At 33.3% G+C, this 19,188-nt stretch overlaps 4 protein-coding genes across 7 annotated transcripts in view; all 4 read left to right on the forward strand.

Moving 5' to 3' along the window:
- Positions 1 to 19,188, forward strand: part of LOC123890892 (nuclear transcription factor Y subunit C-9) — a 23,346-nt gene continuing 4,158 nt past the window's right edge. Inside the window, exons 1-4 of one of the 2 annotated variants that reach the window (XM_045940624.1) lie at positions 1 to 65; positions 368 to 408; positions 1,248 to 2,054; positions 2,245 to 2,511. In XM_045940624.1, coding sequence (XP_045796580.1) covers positions 1,249 to 2,031 — 783 coding nt within the window. In that variant the 5' untranslated portion in view covers positions 1 to 65; positions 368 to 408; position 1,248 and the 3' untranslated portion in view covers positions 2,032 to 2,054; positions 2,245 to 2,511. Of the gene's footprint in view, positions 66 to 367; positions 409 to 1,247; positions 2,055 to 2,244; positions 2,512 to 19,188 lie in introns of those variants that run through there. The other variant, XM_045940625.1, reaches the window with a different exon arrangement.
- Positions 8,844 to 19,188, forward strand: part of LOC123890894 (nuclear transcription factor Y subunit C-9-like) — a 14,946-nt gene continuing 4,601 nt past the window's right edge. The window contains exons 1-2 of one of the 3 annotated variants that reach the window (XM_045940628.1): positions 8,844 to 8,951; positions 18,183 to 18,377. The gene's annotated coding sequence lies outside the window, so the exon portion shown is untranslated. Of the gene's footprint in view, positions 8,952 to 17,681; positions 17,918 to 18,182; positions 18,378 to 19,188 lie in introns of those variants that run through there. The other 2 variants (XM_045940627.1, XM_045940629.1) reach the window with 2 other exon arrangements.
- Positions 9,617 to 19,188, forward strand: part of LOC123890896 (nuclear transcription factor Y subunit C-9-like) — a 21,498-nt gene continuing 11,926 nt past the window's right edge. Inside the window, exons 1-3 of the mRNA XM_045940630.1 lie at positions 9,617 to 9,821; positions 11,238 to 11,279; positions 12,221 to 12,402. Coding sequence (XP_045796586.1) covers positions 12,360 to 12,402 — 43 coding nt within the window. The 5' untranslated portion in view covers positions 9,617 to 9,821; positions 11,238 to 11,279; positions 12,221 to 12,359. The remainder of the gene's footprint in view (positions 9,822 to 11,237; positions 11,280 to 12,220; positions 12,403 to 19,188) is intronic.
- LOC123890893 (nuclear transcription factor Y subunit C-3-like) lies at positions 12,396 to 14,949 on the forward strand. The gene is made up of 4 exons (XM_045940626.1): positions 12,396 to 12,512; positions 12,968 to 13,008; positions 13,959 to 14,671; positions 14,817 to 14,949. The coding sequence occupies exon 3, from the start codon at positions 13,960 to 13,962 to the stop codon at positions 14,626 to 14,628; it is 669 nt and encodes a 222-aa protein (XP_045796582.1). The 5' UTR covers positions 12,396 to 12,512; positions 12,968 to 13,008; position 13,959; the 3' UTR covers positions 14,629 to 14,671; positions 14,817 to 14,949.

A 19,188-nucleotide genomic window follows, 5' to 3' on the forward strand; every position in this document is an offset into this window, starting at 1 on the left:
GTTGTATTCACACAACAAGCAAAGACACAGCTTTATTGTATTTCGCACTTTTGTCTCTGAGAGAGGTTCGTTTCATTTTCATTTCATTTTCAAAGAAAAAAAACAAAAACAAAAACAAAAACAAAAAAAACATCATCAATCTTCACAACTACTCTTTTCTGCATCATCATCTTCTTCATTCTCAAACCCTAAAAACTCTTCTTTTTTTTTTTGGATCTTTCTCAGTACCAAAGCATTATCAAAATAACTCTCTCTTTCTTCAATTCGCATGCTATAGATCTTTCAATCAAACTTAATTTCTCGTCATTTTCTCGTTTCTCACCATTTTCTCGTTTCTATTTTTGTTTTTTGTTTGATCCCTTTTCAGGTTCTTACTGTTTTCGGCAACAAGCTTCATCTTTGAAGAAGGTAACAACTCTTGCTTTTTCAGTTCATTTATTTTTCTTCTCTTTTTGTGTAATGCATCTACATTTTCTTAGTTATACCATAACATGGTTTTATTTTTCCATAATTATTTTCATTTTGTTAAACTTTTTTGGGATTATTGTTCATAATTTCATTTTTTTTTTGTGTCTGCCTTTTTCTGGTTGATTTTGATGTGTTTGTCAGTGAATATGGAAAATAAAAGTTTCTCTTTTTTTATTGGTAAAAAAGTTTCTCTTTTTTTTATGGGTTTTTGTAAAAAATTGAAATTTATGTTTCTCTGAATGGAGAATACATTATGACTGGAAATCTGAATGATTTTTGTTTTGTTGAGTCATAGATAAATTTCTTAACTGATTTGCTTGTTATGTGCATGCCTTATGTGGACATGTTATTTAGTTGAATTGGTATAATTGAAAGTATAATTTGGTATTCTGAGGGAAGATTTGTTGATCAAATCTGATAATTACTTTTATTTGTGAACTTTTGGTTTTGTTTCCTGAGCTGCTTTTCCATAGGTATAAGTATGATCTTGGTAAAACAATTTTTGTGTTTTAGATGGATAGAATTGTGCATGCTTTTATGATTTATGCATGTCAAGAAAACGATATGACTGTTTCTCTCGCGAGCTTGTGTCGTTTTCGATCATGACATGGTTGAGAGTAGATCCGTTTTTCCGATGCATTAAATGGTTATATGGAATGTTGTACACGTGTTAGAATTACTTGTATATCGACAAATTTGTCTAATTGATTGCATGATTTGTTGGCTTTTGTTGCTTGTGATATGTTACCGATTGCGTGTTTGATTTTGTGTCAAAACAGAATGGATCATCAAGGACATAATCAGAATCCGCAAATGGGGGTTGTCGGTAGTGGAGGTCAAATGCCGTACGGTTCTAACCCATATCAGTCAAACCAAATGACTGGAGCCCCAGGATCAGTTGTTACGTCAGTCGGGGGCATGCAATCCACCGGTCAACCTGCTGGAGGTCAGATGGGTCAACATCAACTTGCTTATCAGCATATTCATCAGCAGCAACAACAGCAACTTCAGCAACAGCTGCAAGCCTTTTGGGCAAATCAGTATCAGGAAATTGAAAAGGTTACTGATTTTAAGAACCACAGCCTTCCCTTGGCAAGGATAAAAAAGATTATGAAGGCTGATGAGGATGTTAGAATGATATCTGCTGAGGCACCAGTCATATTTGCAAGGGCCTGTGAGATGTTTATATTGGAGTTAACTCTGCGTTCTTGGAACCACACTGAAGAGAACAAAAGGAGGACACTTCAGAAGAATGATATTGCTGCTGCAATCACAAGGACTGATATCTTTGATTTCCTTGTTGACATTGTTCCCCGGGAGGACCTGAAAGATGAAGTGCTGGCATCGATTCCAAGGGGAACAATGCCTGTTGGTGGGCCTGCTGATGCTCTTCCATACTGCTACATGCCACCTCAGCATGCCTCTCAAGTTGGACCTACCGGTGTCATAATGGGCAAGCCTGTGATGGACCCGAATATGTATGCTCAGCAGCCTCATCCCTACATGGCACCACAAATGTGGCCACAGCCTTCAGACCAGCGACCACCATCTCCAGATCACTAGACGCTGCTTTGTGGACGTTAAAGGTGAAAATCAAGCTCTCTTTCTCTTCAGCTAAGTTAAAATTTATGTCGAAATATATGCTTATATCAGTACACTATGGTTAAAACTTAAAAACATACTATTTTATCAGTGAGCATGACTGAGTTTCATCTTATGTATCTTTGATCTTATTTTGTTTCATGTCTGAATTTGTCTGCATTTCCTGATTTGCAGATTGCCGGGAACTGTAATGTGGTGGGTGTGAAACATTGAATCAAGGTCCAATGGTGCGACCAGAAGCTGGAGCTGATAGTTTACTTGCATTGCAAGACTATTATGTGTAGATATTAAGTCATTAAAAACTTATCTTTATGTTTAATTAAGTTGGGTTAAATGTTAATTTTCAGTGTTTAATTTTATTATTATGGTCTTCAGATGATATATAATATGTACCAAAATTTATCTTATTTGTGTTGTGCAAAATTGCATGCCCTTTGCATATTTTATGGCTGCAAATCTATGATTCTCTTTGGGGTCAACTCTCATGGTCTTCTACCCATCAGAGAATAGAAGGGGGCGAGAAGGAAGTGTATGTTTACTTAAGATTCATGAAGCCCCCAATGGCCGTTTGAGTGATTATTTTATTTGATGAAGAGCCATTGCTACAGTAATTATATTGTGATAGTTGCAAAATACAAAATCTAGTCCAACAAAATTTGATTTTAGGATTAGTACTATCTAGTACTTTGATGGGTTCAACACTTTGTTTACCATTCAAACAAAATAAGTATTTTAAAACTCATTTTTGAAATTTAAGTACCAAACTCAAGTCATTTTTTTTTACTAAGCATGATGGGGACAAAGTCACTTTCCTTTTAATCTATCATAATGGATCCTAAAATCCCAAAAACTCATCATTTACATCAACAATTTTGTGTTTTTTTTTTTTTTTTTTTAATATTTTTGAATGACATTTTCATCAACAACTTCTTGTAAAGAGAATACTATGTCATCAACATCTTCACCATTTTCATCAACACCATTCAAGAAAGAGATTTTTTTTTGTCACCCTACTCGTTTTTTTGTGTGCCCTACAAATTTTATCAAAATACCTGCATCCCCTACTTAGGTAGTGGACGCCCCCATAAACACCCTACCTTTGTAACATCCGCTACTTAAGTAGCAGGCAAACGGTATTTTTCAAAAAAAAAAACAAAACATTTTTATAACTTTCGCTATTTAAGTAGAGAAAGGATAAAACGGTAAAAGTTAATCTCTTCAAGAAAATACTCAAAATCACAAAGAAAAGCCCATTGTTTTATTTCATGAAATAAAATCCTCTTTCAAGAAATTGTGTTTCGAAGTTGATAATTTTTAGATGTCTGTATAAGAAAAATGTGTGCAACACGGTATGTAATTAGTGTGTGCCAGAAGTATATATGACGTAAAACACATTTAAATAAACATCATTATTTGTTCATATGTATGAAATTTTTTACATTGTGAAGACAAATAAGCGAAATTTGAGTGTTATATATTTATGATTCTTATATTATTAGTGTGTGCCAGGAGTAGATATGACATAAAATACGCATAAATAAACATCATTATTTGTTTGTATGTATGAAATTTGTTACTTTTTAAAGACAAATAAGCGGAATTTGAGTGTGGATATATTCATGATTATTGCGTATAATGTAATTAGTGTATGCCATAAGCATATACTTCCTCCGTCCCAAAATATAAGTAAAAATGAGTTAAAGAAACTTGATGTATTATTTGGTTAAAGATTTGGATCAAATACATTAACTTTTGTTGACCAACTTTTACTTATATTTTGGGACGGAGAAAGTATGATGTGAAACACGCATAAATAAACATCATTATTTGTTTGTATGTATAAAATTTATTATTTATTAGAGACAAAAGCGAGTAAACATGTATTAATGATTCATATTTTGATCATATTACAACAATTGCACCGTTGGATTGAGTGCAAAAGTTATATTTTCCATTATGTGTATTCCCGCCGACACACTAGGAAGCATTGACACCTCTATGATTAGGCGTGTCGCGTGTCCGGCATTTTTATGACACTCGTACGACACATGTTGGATAGGTCAGACCGGTGTCCAAAAAAAGTCAATTTTCCTTAACTTTGACACTCCTTTGATCAGTTTCCGACACCTGTAAGTGACTCACACGACACGTGTCGGACAAGTGTCCCAAAAACAATTATTTTTTCTTTACATATACTCTCCTTACACACATATCAGACATATCTACAAGAGTTAAAAATGCGTCGAATCAACAATATTGATCAATGAGGGATTGAAGACATTGTATTTTGATTACAATAATTATAGTTTTTTCGATAGTAGATGGATAAATAAAGGTAAAATATTATTATATCTTGTTTTAAAACTTTTTTTTAATAAATAACTTGCTCAACTTAGATTTACATGTATATATTTTGATTTTCAATTTATATCTTTTATAAATATGTAGCGGTGTCGGTATCCTATATTTTTTACATTAACGGTGTCGCTGTGTCCGTGTCAGCGTCGTGTCGCGGAGTCCGTGTCGGGGTCCGTGTTTCATAGCTGGCATTATTAATTGCGTCGAGAAAAACTGGCACTAATAAAAATGAAAATCACCGACCGCTACATTAATTGCGTCTGCCAAGTGGTCAATTTTTATTGGCAGTTGTGCGGCCATGACATGGCCTTGGCCAATGGAAGACAACCAAAATTTCTATAAATTCCCATCATTTTTTCTCTTTCTCTCATTCTCGTTCTTCGGTTTTTTTTTTTTTTATAATTCATTTTTAGTTTGTGTAGTTTTTGTTAATTTGTGTTATTTCGTGTGTAAGCGACTGCATAGTCCATCGTCGGCTACTCATATCGTTCCTACTGGTGTTCTTTAGTCATCATGGTTAGGAACGGTATGGTAATCGACGGGGGACTTTTCGTGGTTGAATTAGGAACGATATGACTAGCCGAACATAAGTTACTCAAATGGAATTGATGAGGATTAAAAAGATTATGAAGGAGGATGTTAAAATGATATCTGCTGAGGCCCCGGTCTTATTTGCAAAGGCCTGTGAGATGTTCATATCGGAGTTAACTCTGCGTTCTTGGAACAACACTGAAAAGAACAATAGGAGGACACTTAAGAAGAATATCCTCCTGCATTTCAGTTTCCATGGAACTTCTACAACGGGGTGGTGCCAAACTTTGAATCATAAAGATCCATGGTTGCCATCAAAAACCGTCGATGACAATTTACCTGTATTTATTGCATGGACATAAAGGAGGAAAATTATGTTGAGATTCTAGAAGTCTCTGGTGGACATTTGAGTGCTTATTTTATTTGATGAAAATTCATTGCAGCAATAACTATATTGTTAATTACAAAATCTAGTTCAACATATTTGATTTTAGGATTGGTAATATTGATTTTGGTTTTTAAGTTTTACCGCGTTTGTAAAAAATATGTCTTTTATCTGTTTTCCTTCCATTTTATCTTGTAATTTTTATTAAAAAATAATACAAATTTATCTATTCTTGACTATGATTCAAACCCACAACCCTTCGATGCAAGACAATATTTCCAACCACTATAGCAAGTATACCAATTGTGATTAAAATTATGTGCAATAATTGATAAGCACCATCAATTTTAAAAGTATATCATATCAAAATTATTGTTGACTATATTATTCATCATGAAATATTTTTATGTCTTTCCTGATCAATGATTTTTTTTCTACCGAATCATAAATTTAGAGAATAATTATCATGTGAGATTTGGAAAGTTATTATCACGTGTGATTTGGAAAGTTATATATATATATATATATATATATATATATATATATATATACTATAACACCTTCAACAATATTGAAATCTATTAAAAAATAAAAAACATCTTTCACATTTCAATGTTTCATGTAACCTTGTTTATATCACTTTTTTAATTATTTATTATGCAGTTTATTAAATTGTAGTTTTTTAAAATTGGAAAAAGAATTTTGTCAAAAAAAAAATGGAAAAAGAATTAATATTTTTTATAAATACCCTTTATTTTTACGTTAATGTATCCAAACATAAATCAATTCTCTTTAACTCACTTTTAACCAAAATCAAATCTATCAAACTCAATTCTGCTAAATCAATATTTTTTTTTGCAATACAACCAAACACAACCATAGTCATGTCACCAATCACATTCATTATTTTGATTTTAACATTGCAGATTTAATATTAACCGATGATCGATTGATACAATATGCACTAGCATATATTGAGATGATGTTACGTAGTTGTGGGAAGAGTTTAAAAGATTATCTTCCAATGCCTAGAGCAGACACATCATTAGTTCTTGATATACAAAATAGTTTAATACACGACGAATTGAATTATAATAGACAATCAAGTGAGATCGCTGCATTGCTTATACCTGGCGGTAGAACAGCACATTCAAGGTTTTGTATTCCTCTAAATGTTGACGAGTTTTCAACATGTACCATAATTCCTAAAATCCCTTTGGCGCTATTAATACAAAAAGCAAAGCTCATTATATTGGATGAAACACCAATAATGCACAAACACTATTTCGAAGCTGTTGATCGAACTTTAAAAGATATTCTCAAGTCTGTTGATGAAAAAAATAAACATATTCCCTTTGGTGGAAAAGTTGTTGTTTTTGGCGGAGATTTTAGACAAATTCTACCAGTAATACCCGAAGGTACAAGGCCAAAAGTTGTTCATGCTACTATTAATTCTTCGGTTATTTGGAATTTTTGTGAAGTTTTAACATTGAGTAAAAACATAAGACTTCTCGGTGGTGCTTCGAGTGCAGACGTTGAACAAAGAAGATTGTTTTCTGAATGAGTTTTGGGTGTTGGCGATGGAGAAATTGGAGATGACAACGACGATGATTTAGAACTTGACATTCCATTAGATTTATTGATTCCAAATTCAGGTGGTCCTCTTGCTTCTATCGTTGAAAGCACATATTCCCAACTTTTACAAAACATGAACGATATAACGTATTTCCAAAATAGAGCTATATTAACTCCTAAAAATTCAATAGTCGACACAATAAATGATTATATGTTGGATTTAATTCTTGGTGAAGAAAAAACATATTTGAGTTATGATACTCCACTTACACAAAATGTAGACGGTCAAACAGTGGATGATGTTCATACTCCCGAATTTTTGAACACGATTTCTACGTCGGGACTTCCAAATCACAAGTTGAGACTTAAAGTTGGAGTTTCAGTTATGCTATTAAGGAGTTTGAATCAAAAATTAGGATTATGCAATAGAACAAGACTTATTATTACGATATTGAGAAGACGTACTCTTGAAGAAAAAATTATTTCAGGAAGTAATATTGGTGATCAGGTTTTCATGCATACCTAGATTTTCTCTGACACCATCTAACGTAAGAATTCATTTTAAATTTCAATGGGGACAATTTTCTATAATGATTTCTTTTGCGATGACTATTAATAAGAGTCGTGGACAATCTTTAAAGCATGTTGGGATATATCTTTTGTCACCAGTGTTTTCAAATGGTCAGTTGCATGTTGCAATTTCAAGAGTTACTTCTTGAAAAGGATTAAAAATATTGATCATCGATGACGATGATGAATATACAACTAAGACTTTGAATGTGGTCTATAAGGAAGTCTTTCGTAATATAATATAATTTTCTTTGTATGAATATTTTTCCAAAATTGTTGTTGAACTATCGTTTAATGTTACTCAACTTTTTTCATATACCTTCATTATTGGAATTATCATAACTTATTTAATCATTATATATCTTACAGCTAATCAGACCCGTGCACCGCACGGGTCGATGTTCTAGTTTTAAGTAACAAATAAGTCTTTAAGTTTTATGTTTGTAATAAATGAATGAATTCTTTAAATTTTTCAAGTAATAAATAGATCTTTAAATTTTTTAATTAATAAATAGGTCATTTAAACTTTTATAAAAAATGAGAGATTAAAATATAAAACACAAAATATAGAGGACTAAAGTTTAAATGAAATTTTTAAAAGAAATAAAAATGAAATTTGGTATATTTAGAATTTTACCCCTTAATAATAATTACTCCATCTGTCGCAAAATAAATAATCTATTCGACCACATTTATGTTTGTCAATACACATATTTAATAATTAATATCTTTAGTCATGTATTATTAAAAATTATAAATGTTGTATATTTTGAAAATACTCATCGAAACAAATCAAACATCTCATATGTTAATATTTGCATATATACTCCCTCCATCCCTAATTATAAGTACTCTTTCAAACGTAAAATTTGTCCCTAAATATAAGTCACTTTTCAATTTCATAGACACATTTATTATTACTTTTCCAAATATAACCGTACTTTGCATTGAAATATGTAAAGTCAACTATAAATACATCTTTTCATTAAGGACAATTTAGTAATTGTAACATCTAAAAAGTATACATCAATTACATTACCAACTTTTCATAATATGCCTGAAAAACACCGAGAGATGCTTATAATAAAGAGCGGATGGAGTATATATTAGTAGAAAAATATAGTCTAACGAGATCATAGTACCCTAAATATAGTTTTACACGATCATGCAATACATAACCATCATTTTACTATGTCATGTCAAGAAAGTGAGATGAAGTGGAGTAATGTGACGGAAAACATAGTTTGTATTGGTTGACGTCACCGTCGGTGCATATCAATTAAATTTAAGTCGAATAAGTTGAACTTAAAAAGGAGAAAGTAATAAGCATGAGTTTGCTCCATTTAGAAACCTTCACAGAGAGAAATCAATGAATGAATGGGGAGGTTAAAACCAGACAGATCAACCGCCCGGCCGGCCGGCGAACATGCAGTTCACAGATCAACCTTCGTAGTTCCTTCCGGTACTCATTCTATCTTATCAATTCATAATAATTATGCGTTTTAGTTTCGATTTTAATAATTAGTTTGGATTCAAAACCACACAAGATGTGTAATTTTTCTTCAATCCTTTCTCCATAATCTCAATACCTAAGCAATCCAATGATTGCTTACTCCATTGATTTACATCATAGATAGGACAAATCACGAACAAACCATGAGAAATGTTTCACCATATCAAGAAAGAACTGATTTTTTATTTTTTTTTAATATTTATTTTCATAGTATAACCCAAATGCACGCATGCCAAATAACACGTCTTTAAATTGATATGCAAGGTATCCACCCCACGCTCGTCCACAGTGATAGGACACTCCAAAAACATATGATTTGTGGTTTCGAGGCACGTGTCGGTATCTGACACATGTCAGTGTTCATTTTGGTAGTTTGGAGGATACCTAGTGAATACTCTATTACTTACTTTACATTCTATATATTCAACATGCTTCCGGTCCGGTGTCTGGCACATGTTGGTGTCCAACACTGGCGGTATGTTGACGTGTGTTGATATATATTCAATCATTTTCACATGTTATTATTGTGTGTCGGAGCTTCATAGGTTTTGATTGTGTTTTATTGTTTGTGTAGATTTAAGCCTGCTAATGTGATTGTCACTGAATATCCTCTGTGATCGGGCTTGGGTTCATCGGCGACATTCTGTATGGCACTGCCCTGCTAGCTGTCGCTGATTCTTTTTCTGTCAATGTGAACCAACAAGGGTGGAACTCTTTTGGAGAGAAGGAACTTGATTTGGTATATAAATGGACTTTTGAAGGTGAAAAGATCATTCATGCAAAGCCCTTTGGAATTAGAAACGCAGTCGGTGCATATGGGTATCCTGCATTCTATTTTCTTTTATTGGTTAAAGCTGCTGAGTTAATAGTTTAATACCCCTATTGTCCTATTGTCAATTCATCCTATCCTCCACAAACACATATTTCTAACATGCCTTTCTGTTTTTTATGCCTTTCTATTTTGAACATGCTTTTATTTTGAATCTTTTGTTAGGTAAGAATTAACTGGAATATAATTGGCGGGCTTTTAACTTTTCGTGTCCCAGTATAGGCAGAGAGGGGGAATAAAATGTTTATCCTTTATCGTGGCTTTTAACTAAACCATGCCGAATAGAAGACTGTAATTCTAGATGTTGTCAGCCTAGAATAAACCCTAAAAATCCTGGGATCTGCATCATGCCTGAATACTAAGAGTTAGCGGTTAAGTTGAAGTACTGGATATATGGCAATTTGTCGTCGTCTTTTGCGAAATTACTTTGACAATTGAATCGAAAATGTATGAGTGTGATTTATGATCTTCCTCAACCAAATCATCTTAGTTCTTCAATCAGACTTTATTTATGATCTTCCTCAACCAAATCACCTTAGTTCTTCAATGAGACTTTAGTATCTTTTCTTCCTGAGGACTAGTGAGAAACTGTCTGAGGACCATAATTGCATGTCTCTAATGTATTACTGCATTAAGGTTCCCATAGTCTCCCTTATAGGAGAGTATTAGTATCTACTCGTTTATCTATTATCAGTTTAGTAGTCTTTGGACACATCAAACTTAGACCATTTGAAATCTAGCAAAGATAATGGTATTAATATGATGCTCGAAATGTGAATAGGAATTTCCTAACATCTCCTAGTTAATTGCAATTTATTTAGCGATAGACGAATAATTCAAGGTCATGGGCTATTGGTTTGGACAAGTGAGTTAACTCGTTAAGAATTACACGACAGTGTCTGGTGAGAGATATACATTATATCTGTACAAATTGTGATTATCTTAGAGGAATAATTAATGTATACTTTGTTTACAGTTTAATGAAAGAGATAAACATTACTCCCTCTGTCTCATAAACAGTGACTTATTTGGGTTGTGGTTAGTTCTTAAGAAAATGATTGGTTGTGTTAATCTTAATGATAAATGAATTTCATTTACTAAAACACCCTTATTAATTAGGACTTGTTAATCTTAATGATGATAATTAATATTGTGGGGAGTGGGGGAAGGGTGAATTCATAAGTCAAGTAAAAAAGTAAAAATATAACAAAATGCTAATATAAATAGGTTTTGAGAATGCAAGTTTTATTCACACAATTTTATTTGGCATTTTTGTCTTTGAGAGGTCCGTCTCTTTCTCTGCTCAATTCGCATGTCATAGATCTTTAAATCAAACATAATTCTCACCGTTTTCTGGTTACTAGTTTCTCTTTTATATTTTTTTTCTTCGTTTGATCCCTTTTCAGGTACTCAGTGTTTTCGGAACCAAGCATCATCTTCGAGGGAAGGTAACAACTCTTGATCTACCAGTTCATATATTTTTGTTTTCGTCATGTGTCAAGATCTCTGGAACAATATATGATTTTTTTTTTGTGTAGTGCGTCTAGATCTTCAGAACCATTTATGATTTTGTTACGCGATGCGTCTAGATCTTAGTTATACCGTAATGTTGTTTTCGTGATTTTATTTATCCGTATTTATTTATTTATTTTTGCGGTGATTGTTATCGAACACTCGTAATTTCATATGCTGTTTTGTTTTTTCTGGTTGATTTTGATGTGCCGAATTTTTTCCACTTATGTGTGAACCAAACATGTGATCAAAGCGAAGAATTTTCTATGATCTTAGTAGTGAGTGAATATTGAAAATTAAAGTTCATCTTTTTTTTAATGGTTTGTTGTTAAAATTTCAATAATATTTGGCTGAATTGAGGCTACATATCCACTGGAAATCCAAATAATTTTTCTTCTGCTGAGCCATAAATAAATTTCTTAACTGATTTGCTTGTTAGGTGCATGCCTAATGCCTTATGTGAACAGGTTATTTAGATGAATTGGGTGATAATCTTGTGATTTTTGTAAATGGAAAGCATATTTTGGTATTCTGAGGGAAGAATTGATAAAATCTGATAATTATTTAGATTTGTGAACTTCTGATTTTGTTTCCCGAGTTGATTTTCCGTAGGCGTTTATATTATAGGTAAAACAAATTTAATTTGATTGTGCATGGTTAAGTAGACCATTTGCATGCATTTATGATTTATGTATGTCAAGAAAAGGATATGCCTGTTTCTTTGCTGAGTTTGTGTCGTTAAATGGTTACGCCAAATATTGTTCTTGTGGTGTAAATTACTAATATCTCAACCAATTTGCCTCAACGAATGCATGATTTTGTTGCTTGTCTCTTGTGAAATGTTACCGATCACATGTTTTATATTATGTCAAAACAGAATAGATTGTCAAGGGCATAACCAAAATCCACAAACATGGTCTGTTGGTAGGGCTGATCAATGGCCGTTCGGATTTATCCCGTGTCAACCAAAACATATCACTGGGGCACCTGTATCAGTTGTTAGATCAGTTGGGGAAATGCAAGCCACTGGTCAACCTGCTGGAGTTCAGTTGGTTCAGCATCAACTTGCTTATCCAAGCCTTTTGGGCAAACCAGCAATTTCAAGAACCACAGCCTTCCCCTGACAAGGATCAAAGAAGATTATGAAGGCTGACGAGTATGTTAGAATGGTAAGCCCTAGATGATAATACAGTGGGAAGTTTAGTCAAAAAAATTAAATATAGTGGGAAGTAGTGAAGGGTAAATTGGTCAATAAATAAATAAAAGACAAAAATGTAAGAAAATGCAACTATAAATAGGTTCCAAGCAAACAAGTTCTATTCACACAAGCAAGACACAACTTTATTGTATTTCACACTTTTGTCTCTCAGAGAGGTTCGTTTAATTTTCATTTCATTTTCAAAGAAAAAAACAAAACATCATCAATCTTCACAACTACTCTTTCTGCATCATCATCATCATCTTCTTCATTCTCAAACCCTAAAAACTCTTCTGTTTTTGGATCTTTCTCAGTACCAAAGTTATCAAAGTAACTCTTTCTTTCTTAAATTTGCATGCTATAGATCTTTCAATCAAACTTAATTTCTCGTCATTTTAACGTTTCTCACCATTTTCTCGTTTTCAGGTTCTCACTGTTTTCAGAACCAAGCTTTATCTTTGACGAAGGTAACAACTCTTGCTTTCTCAGTTCGTTTTTTTTTCATGTTTTTTTTTTTATTGTGTGTAATGCATCTACATTTTCTTAGTTGTGCCGTAATGTGGTTTAATTTTTCCGTGCTTATTTTGATTTTGTTAAACTTTTTTGGGATTATTGTTCGTAATTTCATTTGTTTTTTTTTTTTTTTTGGGTGCCTTTTCTGGTTGATTTTGATGTGGGTTTTGTTTTTTCACATCTGTGTGAACCTGACATGTGATGGAAGCGAACAGTAGTTTTCTTTGATCTTAGTTGTCAGTGAATATGGAAAATAAACGTTTCTCTTTTTCTTTTTTTTGGTTAAAAAAAAGTTTTTCTTTATTTCTGGTTTTTTGTAAAAATTTGAAATCTATGTTTTTCTGAATGGAGAATGTATTATGACTGGAAATCTGAATATTTTTGTTCTGTTGAGTCATAGATAAATTTATTAACTGATTTACTTGTTATGTGCATGCCTTATGTGGACATGTAATTTAGTTGAATTGGGTGATTATTCTGTGGTTTTTGTAAATTGAAATTTGGTATTCTGAGGGAAGATGGTTGATCAAATCTGATAATTACTTTGATTTGTGAACTTTTGGTTTTGTTTCCTGAGTTGCTTTTCCGTGGGCGTTTGTTTATATGTATGATCTTGGTAAAACAATTTATTTGTTTGAGATGGATACAATTGTGCATGCTTTTATGATTTATGCATGTCAAGAAAAAGATGTGATGTTTCTCTCTCGAGATTGTGTCGTTTTCGATCATGACATGGTTGAAAGCAGATCCGTTTTTCCGATGCATTAAACGCTTATACGGAATGTTGTACTCGTGTTATAATTACTTGTATATTGACAAATTTGCCTCAATGATTGCATGATTTGTTGCCTTTTGTCGTTTCTGAAATGTTACCGATTGCGTGTTTTATTTTATTTTTAAACAGAATGGATCATGAAGGAAACAACCAGAATCCACAAATGGAGGTTGTCGGGAGCGGAGGTCAAATGCCGTACGGTTCTAACCCATATCAGTCGAACCAAATGACTGGGGCTACAGGATCAGTTGATACGTCGGTCGGGGGCATGCAGTCCACTGGTCAACCTGCTGGACCTCAGCTGGGTCAGCATGAATTTGCTTATCAGCATATTCATCAGCGGCAACAACAGCAACTTCAGCAACAGCTGCAAGCCTTTTGGGAAAATCAGACCCAAGAAATGGAAAAGGTTACTGATATCAAGAACCACAGTCTTCCCCTGGCAAGGATTAAGAAGATTATGAAGGCCGATGAGGATGTTAGAATGATATCTGCTGAGGCACCAATCTTATTTGCAAAGGCCTGTGAGCTGTTCATATCGGAGTTAACTCTGCGTTCTTGGAACCACACTGAAGAGAACAAAAGGAGGACACTTCAGAAAAATGATATTGCTGCAGCAATCACAAGGACTGATGTCTATGATTTCCTGGTTGACATTGTTCCCCGTGATGACCTGAAAGATGCTCTTCCATACTGCTACATGCCACCTCAGCAGCCTGCGACGGACCCAAATATGTATGCCGAGCAGCCTCATCCCTTCATGGCACCACCAATGTGGCCACAGCCTTCCGACCAGTGACCACCATCTCCAGATCACTAGATGCTGCTTTGTGGATATTAAGGTGAAAATCTAGCTCTCTTTCTTTTCAGCTAGTTGTACAGGGTTTGAGTTCAAATTTATAAGTGTGCATGACTGAGTTTCATCTTATATATCTTTTATCTTATTTTGTTTCATGTCTGAATTTGTCTGCATTTCCTGACTTGCAGATTGTGGGGAACTGTAACATGGTGGGGGGTGTGAAACTTTGAATCAAGGTCCATTGTTGCGACCAGAAACTGTAGCTTATCTTTATGTTTAATTAAGCTGGGTAAAATGTTAATTTTCAGTTTAATTTTATTATTATGGTCTTCAGATGATATATAATATGTACTTTCAGACACCTTTTGGGATATATTTCCCAAAATTTATCTTATTTGTGTTGTGCAAAATTGTATGCCCTTTGGATATTTTATGCCTGCAAATCTCTGATTCTCTTTGGGGTCAACTCTCATGGTCTTCTATCTACCCATCAGAGAATTGAAGGGGGTGAGAAGGAAGTGTATGTTTACTTGAGATTTATGAAGCCCCCAATGGCCGTTTGAGTGCTTATTTTATTTAATGAAGATCCATTGCTGCAGTGACTATATTGTGATAGTTGCAAAATACAAAATCAAGTATTTTAAAACTCATTTTAGAAATATAAGTACCAAACTCAAATCATTTTTTTAGTTTTTAAAATTAATTGAATCAAAATCAATTTTACTAAAGTAGCGGATGTGTAAAATCTTGACATTTTCATGTTAGGGGTGTTTTTTCTTTAAATTTCTCATTTTAATAACGTCCGCTACTTTAAGTAACGGAAGAGTAAAATAGATAACTAGAAGGGCACGCGAGAAGTTAGTAGGGTGCCCAAAAAAAGCTTTCTTCAAGAAAATATTCAAAACCACAAAAAAAAAAAAAGCCATTGTTTTCTTTCATGAAATAAAATCCTCTTTCAAGAAATTGTGTTTTGAAGTTGATAATTTTTAGATGTTTGTATAAGAGAATATGTTGAACATTGTATGTAAATTAGTGTGTGCCAGAAGAATATATGATGTAATACATATAAATAAACATCATTATTTATTTGTTTGTATGTATGAAATTCTTGAAGACAAATAAGCAGAATTTGAGTATACATGATTCTTATGTATAATGTAATTAGTGTGTGCCAGAAGCATATATGATGTAAAACACGCATAAATAAACATTATTATTTGTTTGTATGTATGAAATTTGTTATTTCTTGAAGACAAATAAGCGGAATTCAAGTATACATATATTCATGATTCTTATGTAATTAGTGTGTGCCAGGAGCATATATATGTGTATTACAAGCATAAATAAACATCATTATTAATTGTTTGTATGTATGAAATTTGTTATTTTTTAAGACAAATAAGCGGAATTTGAGTGTACATATATTCATGATTTTTATGTTATTACTTATTAGTGTGTGCCAGAAGCATATATGATGTAAAACACGCATAAATAAACCTCGGTATTTGTTTGAGTGTACATATATTTACGATTCTTATGTTATTAGTGTGTGCCAGAAGCATATATAATGTAAAACACTCATAAATAAACATCATTATTTGGCCAATGGGAGACAACCAAAATTTCTATAAATTCAGCTCATTCTTATCTCTCCTCTCATTCTCTTTTCTTCTTTTTCTTTATTATTATTATTAGTTGGTTTAGTTTTTGTTAGTTTATGTTATTTTGTGTGAAAACGGCTATATAGTCCGTCGTCGGCTACTCATACCTTTCTACCGGTGTTCTTTAGCCATCATGGTTGGGAACGGCATGATAATCGATGAGGGCCTTTTTGTGGTCAAATTTGGAACGATATGACTAGCCGAAACATTAGCTACTCAAATGAGACTTTTCCATGCACAAATGGGACTGTCCCATGCTGCTAAACTGGTATGTGGAAGTAGCTAAGCGGTCGCATGAATGACCGAAAACAAATTTTGGGCCTTCTAAGTGCAAACCTATTGAAAGTGGTGAAGAATCTGACCATATTCTTTACCATTAAGGTGACAATTGTTGGTAGGTGGGACATGCGACTCTTTTATTCCTAGGTGGGTCCTTTTCATTTGATCTTTATTTTATTTTAATTTTGATATAATTTTTCTGTCTAATATGTAATGTCTAATTATTTTCGGTGGAAGATTTCAATTCACTTTGAAGTCGAAACACTTGGTGGAGTATATAAGTTAATTTAATTTTTCTATCAAATTTACAAAATTAATTTGCTTTACGTCGTAACAAAACAAATAATATTTTCTATCTAATTTTTCTCCCATTCCTGTTATCATTTTTGTTTCCTTTCACAGACCGGTCCGCTACTTAACTAGACGACGACACCAGAACTCAATGAATGGGGAGGTTAAATCCATGGTCGTTCAGATTTATGTCGTGTCATTGTCAACCAAACCAAATCACTGTGCAGATGAATCAGTTGGGGGAATGCAAGCTACTGGTCAACCTGCTTGAGCTTAGCTGGGTAAGCATCAACTTACTTATCAGCATTTCTATCGGTAGCAACATCAACAACTTCAGCAACAACTGCAATTGTAGATGACATTTTGTTTGTATCTCATGCATTCCAAAAATATCATGCACGAATTCTAAAGCTCATGTATGTATACGTTCCAGTTTTAGAACTCGAACGCCCCCTTATTTTATTTTTTATAAGAAAATTTTATTAATGAGAGTACAATGGGTAGTCAAACCCCTACATCCATATAGAGACATTACAAACATTATAACAGAAATATCAACCCACCTTCTATGAAATTATAAATGAGTGATGTGTATACGTGTGACCTAATTAATTACTACAAAATTTAAAGAATAAAGTTTGAATAATTTTTTTAAAAGAACTAAAAATGAAATTTGGTACTCCTATATTTAAAAGGAATAAAAACATTTTTTAAACAATGCCCGGGATACTAGTTAAGTATACTAAAAAATAAAACAAATGATAAAGTTAATGATGATTAATGTCCATTGTGAATAAGATTGAACTTGTTAACATTTCCCGTGGTTCGAACATCAGACATTTCACATTCAGCTGGAATTTCTGGCCACGCTACTCGACAAAAAAAAAAAATATTGAACTTAAAAAGAGAAAGCAATAAGCATGAGTTTGCTCCATTTAGAAACCTTCACAGAGAGAAATCAATGAATGAATGAATGGGGAGGTTAAAACCAGACAGATCAACCGCCCGGCCGACCGGCGAACATGCAGTTCACAGATCAACCGTCGTAGTTCCTTCCGGTACTCATTCTATCCTTTTCCTCTATCTTATCAATTCATAATAATCATGCGTTTTAGTTTCGATTTTTTATTAATTAATTTGGATTCAAAACCACACAAGATGTGTAATTTTTGTTCAATCCTTTTTCCATAATGTAAATACCTATGCAATCCAATGATTGAACACTCCATTGATTTAAATCATAGAAAGGAGAAATATCAAATCATATCATGGTGTTTGTGTCAGAGCTTCATAGGTTTTGATTGTGTTTGCTTATTTGTGTAGATTTAAGCCTGCTAATGTGGTTGTCACTTCTGAACATACTCTGCAATCGGGCTTGTGTTCATTAGCGGCATTCTCTCTGGCACTCTTTTGGGGAGGAGGAACTTGATTTGGTAAATAAATGGACTTTTGAATTGAAGGTGAAAAGATCATTCAGGGAAAGCCCTTTGGAATCGACAACGCAGTCGGTGCATATGGGTACGCTGCAAAATTCCATCTTCTTTTATTGGTTAAAGCTGCTGAGTTAATAGTTTAATACCCCTATTGTTCTATTGTCAATTCATCTTATCCTCCACAAACACATATTTCGAACATGCCTTTCTGTTTTTTATTCCTTGTTCCCCCTGATTGCAATTTGAATCTTTTGTTAGGTAAGAATGAACTGGAATATAATTGGCGGGCATTTAACTTATCGTGTGCCAGTATAGGCAGAGAGGATGAATAAAATGTTTATCCTTTATCGTGGCTTTTAACTAAACCATGGCGAATAGAAGATTGTAATTCTAGATGTTGTCAGCCTAGAATAAACCCTAAAAAGCCTGGGATCTGCATCATGCCTGAATACTAAGAGTTAGCGGTTAAGTTTAAGTACCGGATATATAGCAATTTGTTGCCGTCTTTTGCGAAATTACTTTGACAATTGAATCGAAAATGTATGAGTGTGATTTATGATCTTCCTCAACCAAATCACCTTAGTTCTTCAATGAGACTTTATTTATGATCTTCCTCAACCAAATCACCTTAGTTCTTCATTGATACTTTAGTATCTTTTCTTCCTGAGGACTAGTGAGAAACTGTCTGAGAACCATAATTGCATGTCTCTAATGTATTACTGCATTACGGTTCCCATAGTCTCCCTTATAGGAGAGTATTAGTATCTACTCGTTTATCTATTATTATCAGTTTAGTAGTCTTTGGACACATCAAACTTAGACCATTTGAAATCTAGCAAAGATAATTGTATTAATATGATGCTCGAAATGTGAATAGGAATTTCCTAACATCTCCT

The sequence above is a fragment of the Trifolium pratense genome, linkage group LG6 (genome assembly GCF_020283565.1).
Source record: "Trifolium pratense cultivar HEN17-A07 linkage group LG6, ARS_RC_1.1, whole genome shotgun sequence".
In the NCBI taxonomy this organism is placed as follows: Eukaryota; Viridiplantae; Streptophyta; class Magnoliopsida; order Fabales; family Fabaceae; genus Trifolium; species Trifolium pratense.

Bases quoted from the DNA above. Each gene is read 5' to 3' on its own strand.
- LOC123890893 (XM_045940626.1), top strand. From the start codon at position 13,960: ATGGATCATGAAGGAAACAACCAGAATCCACAAATGGAGGTTGTCGGG.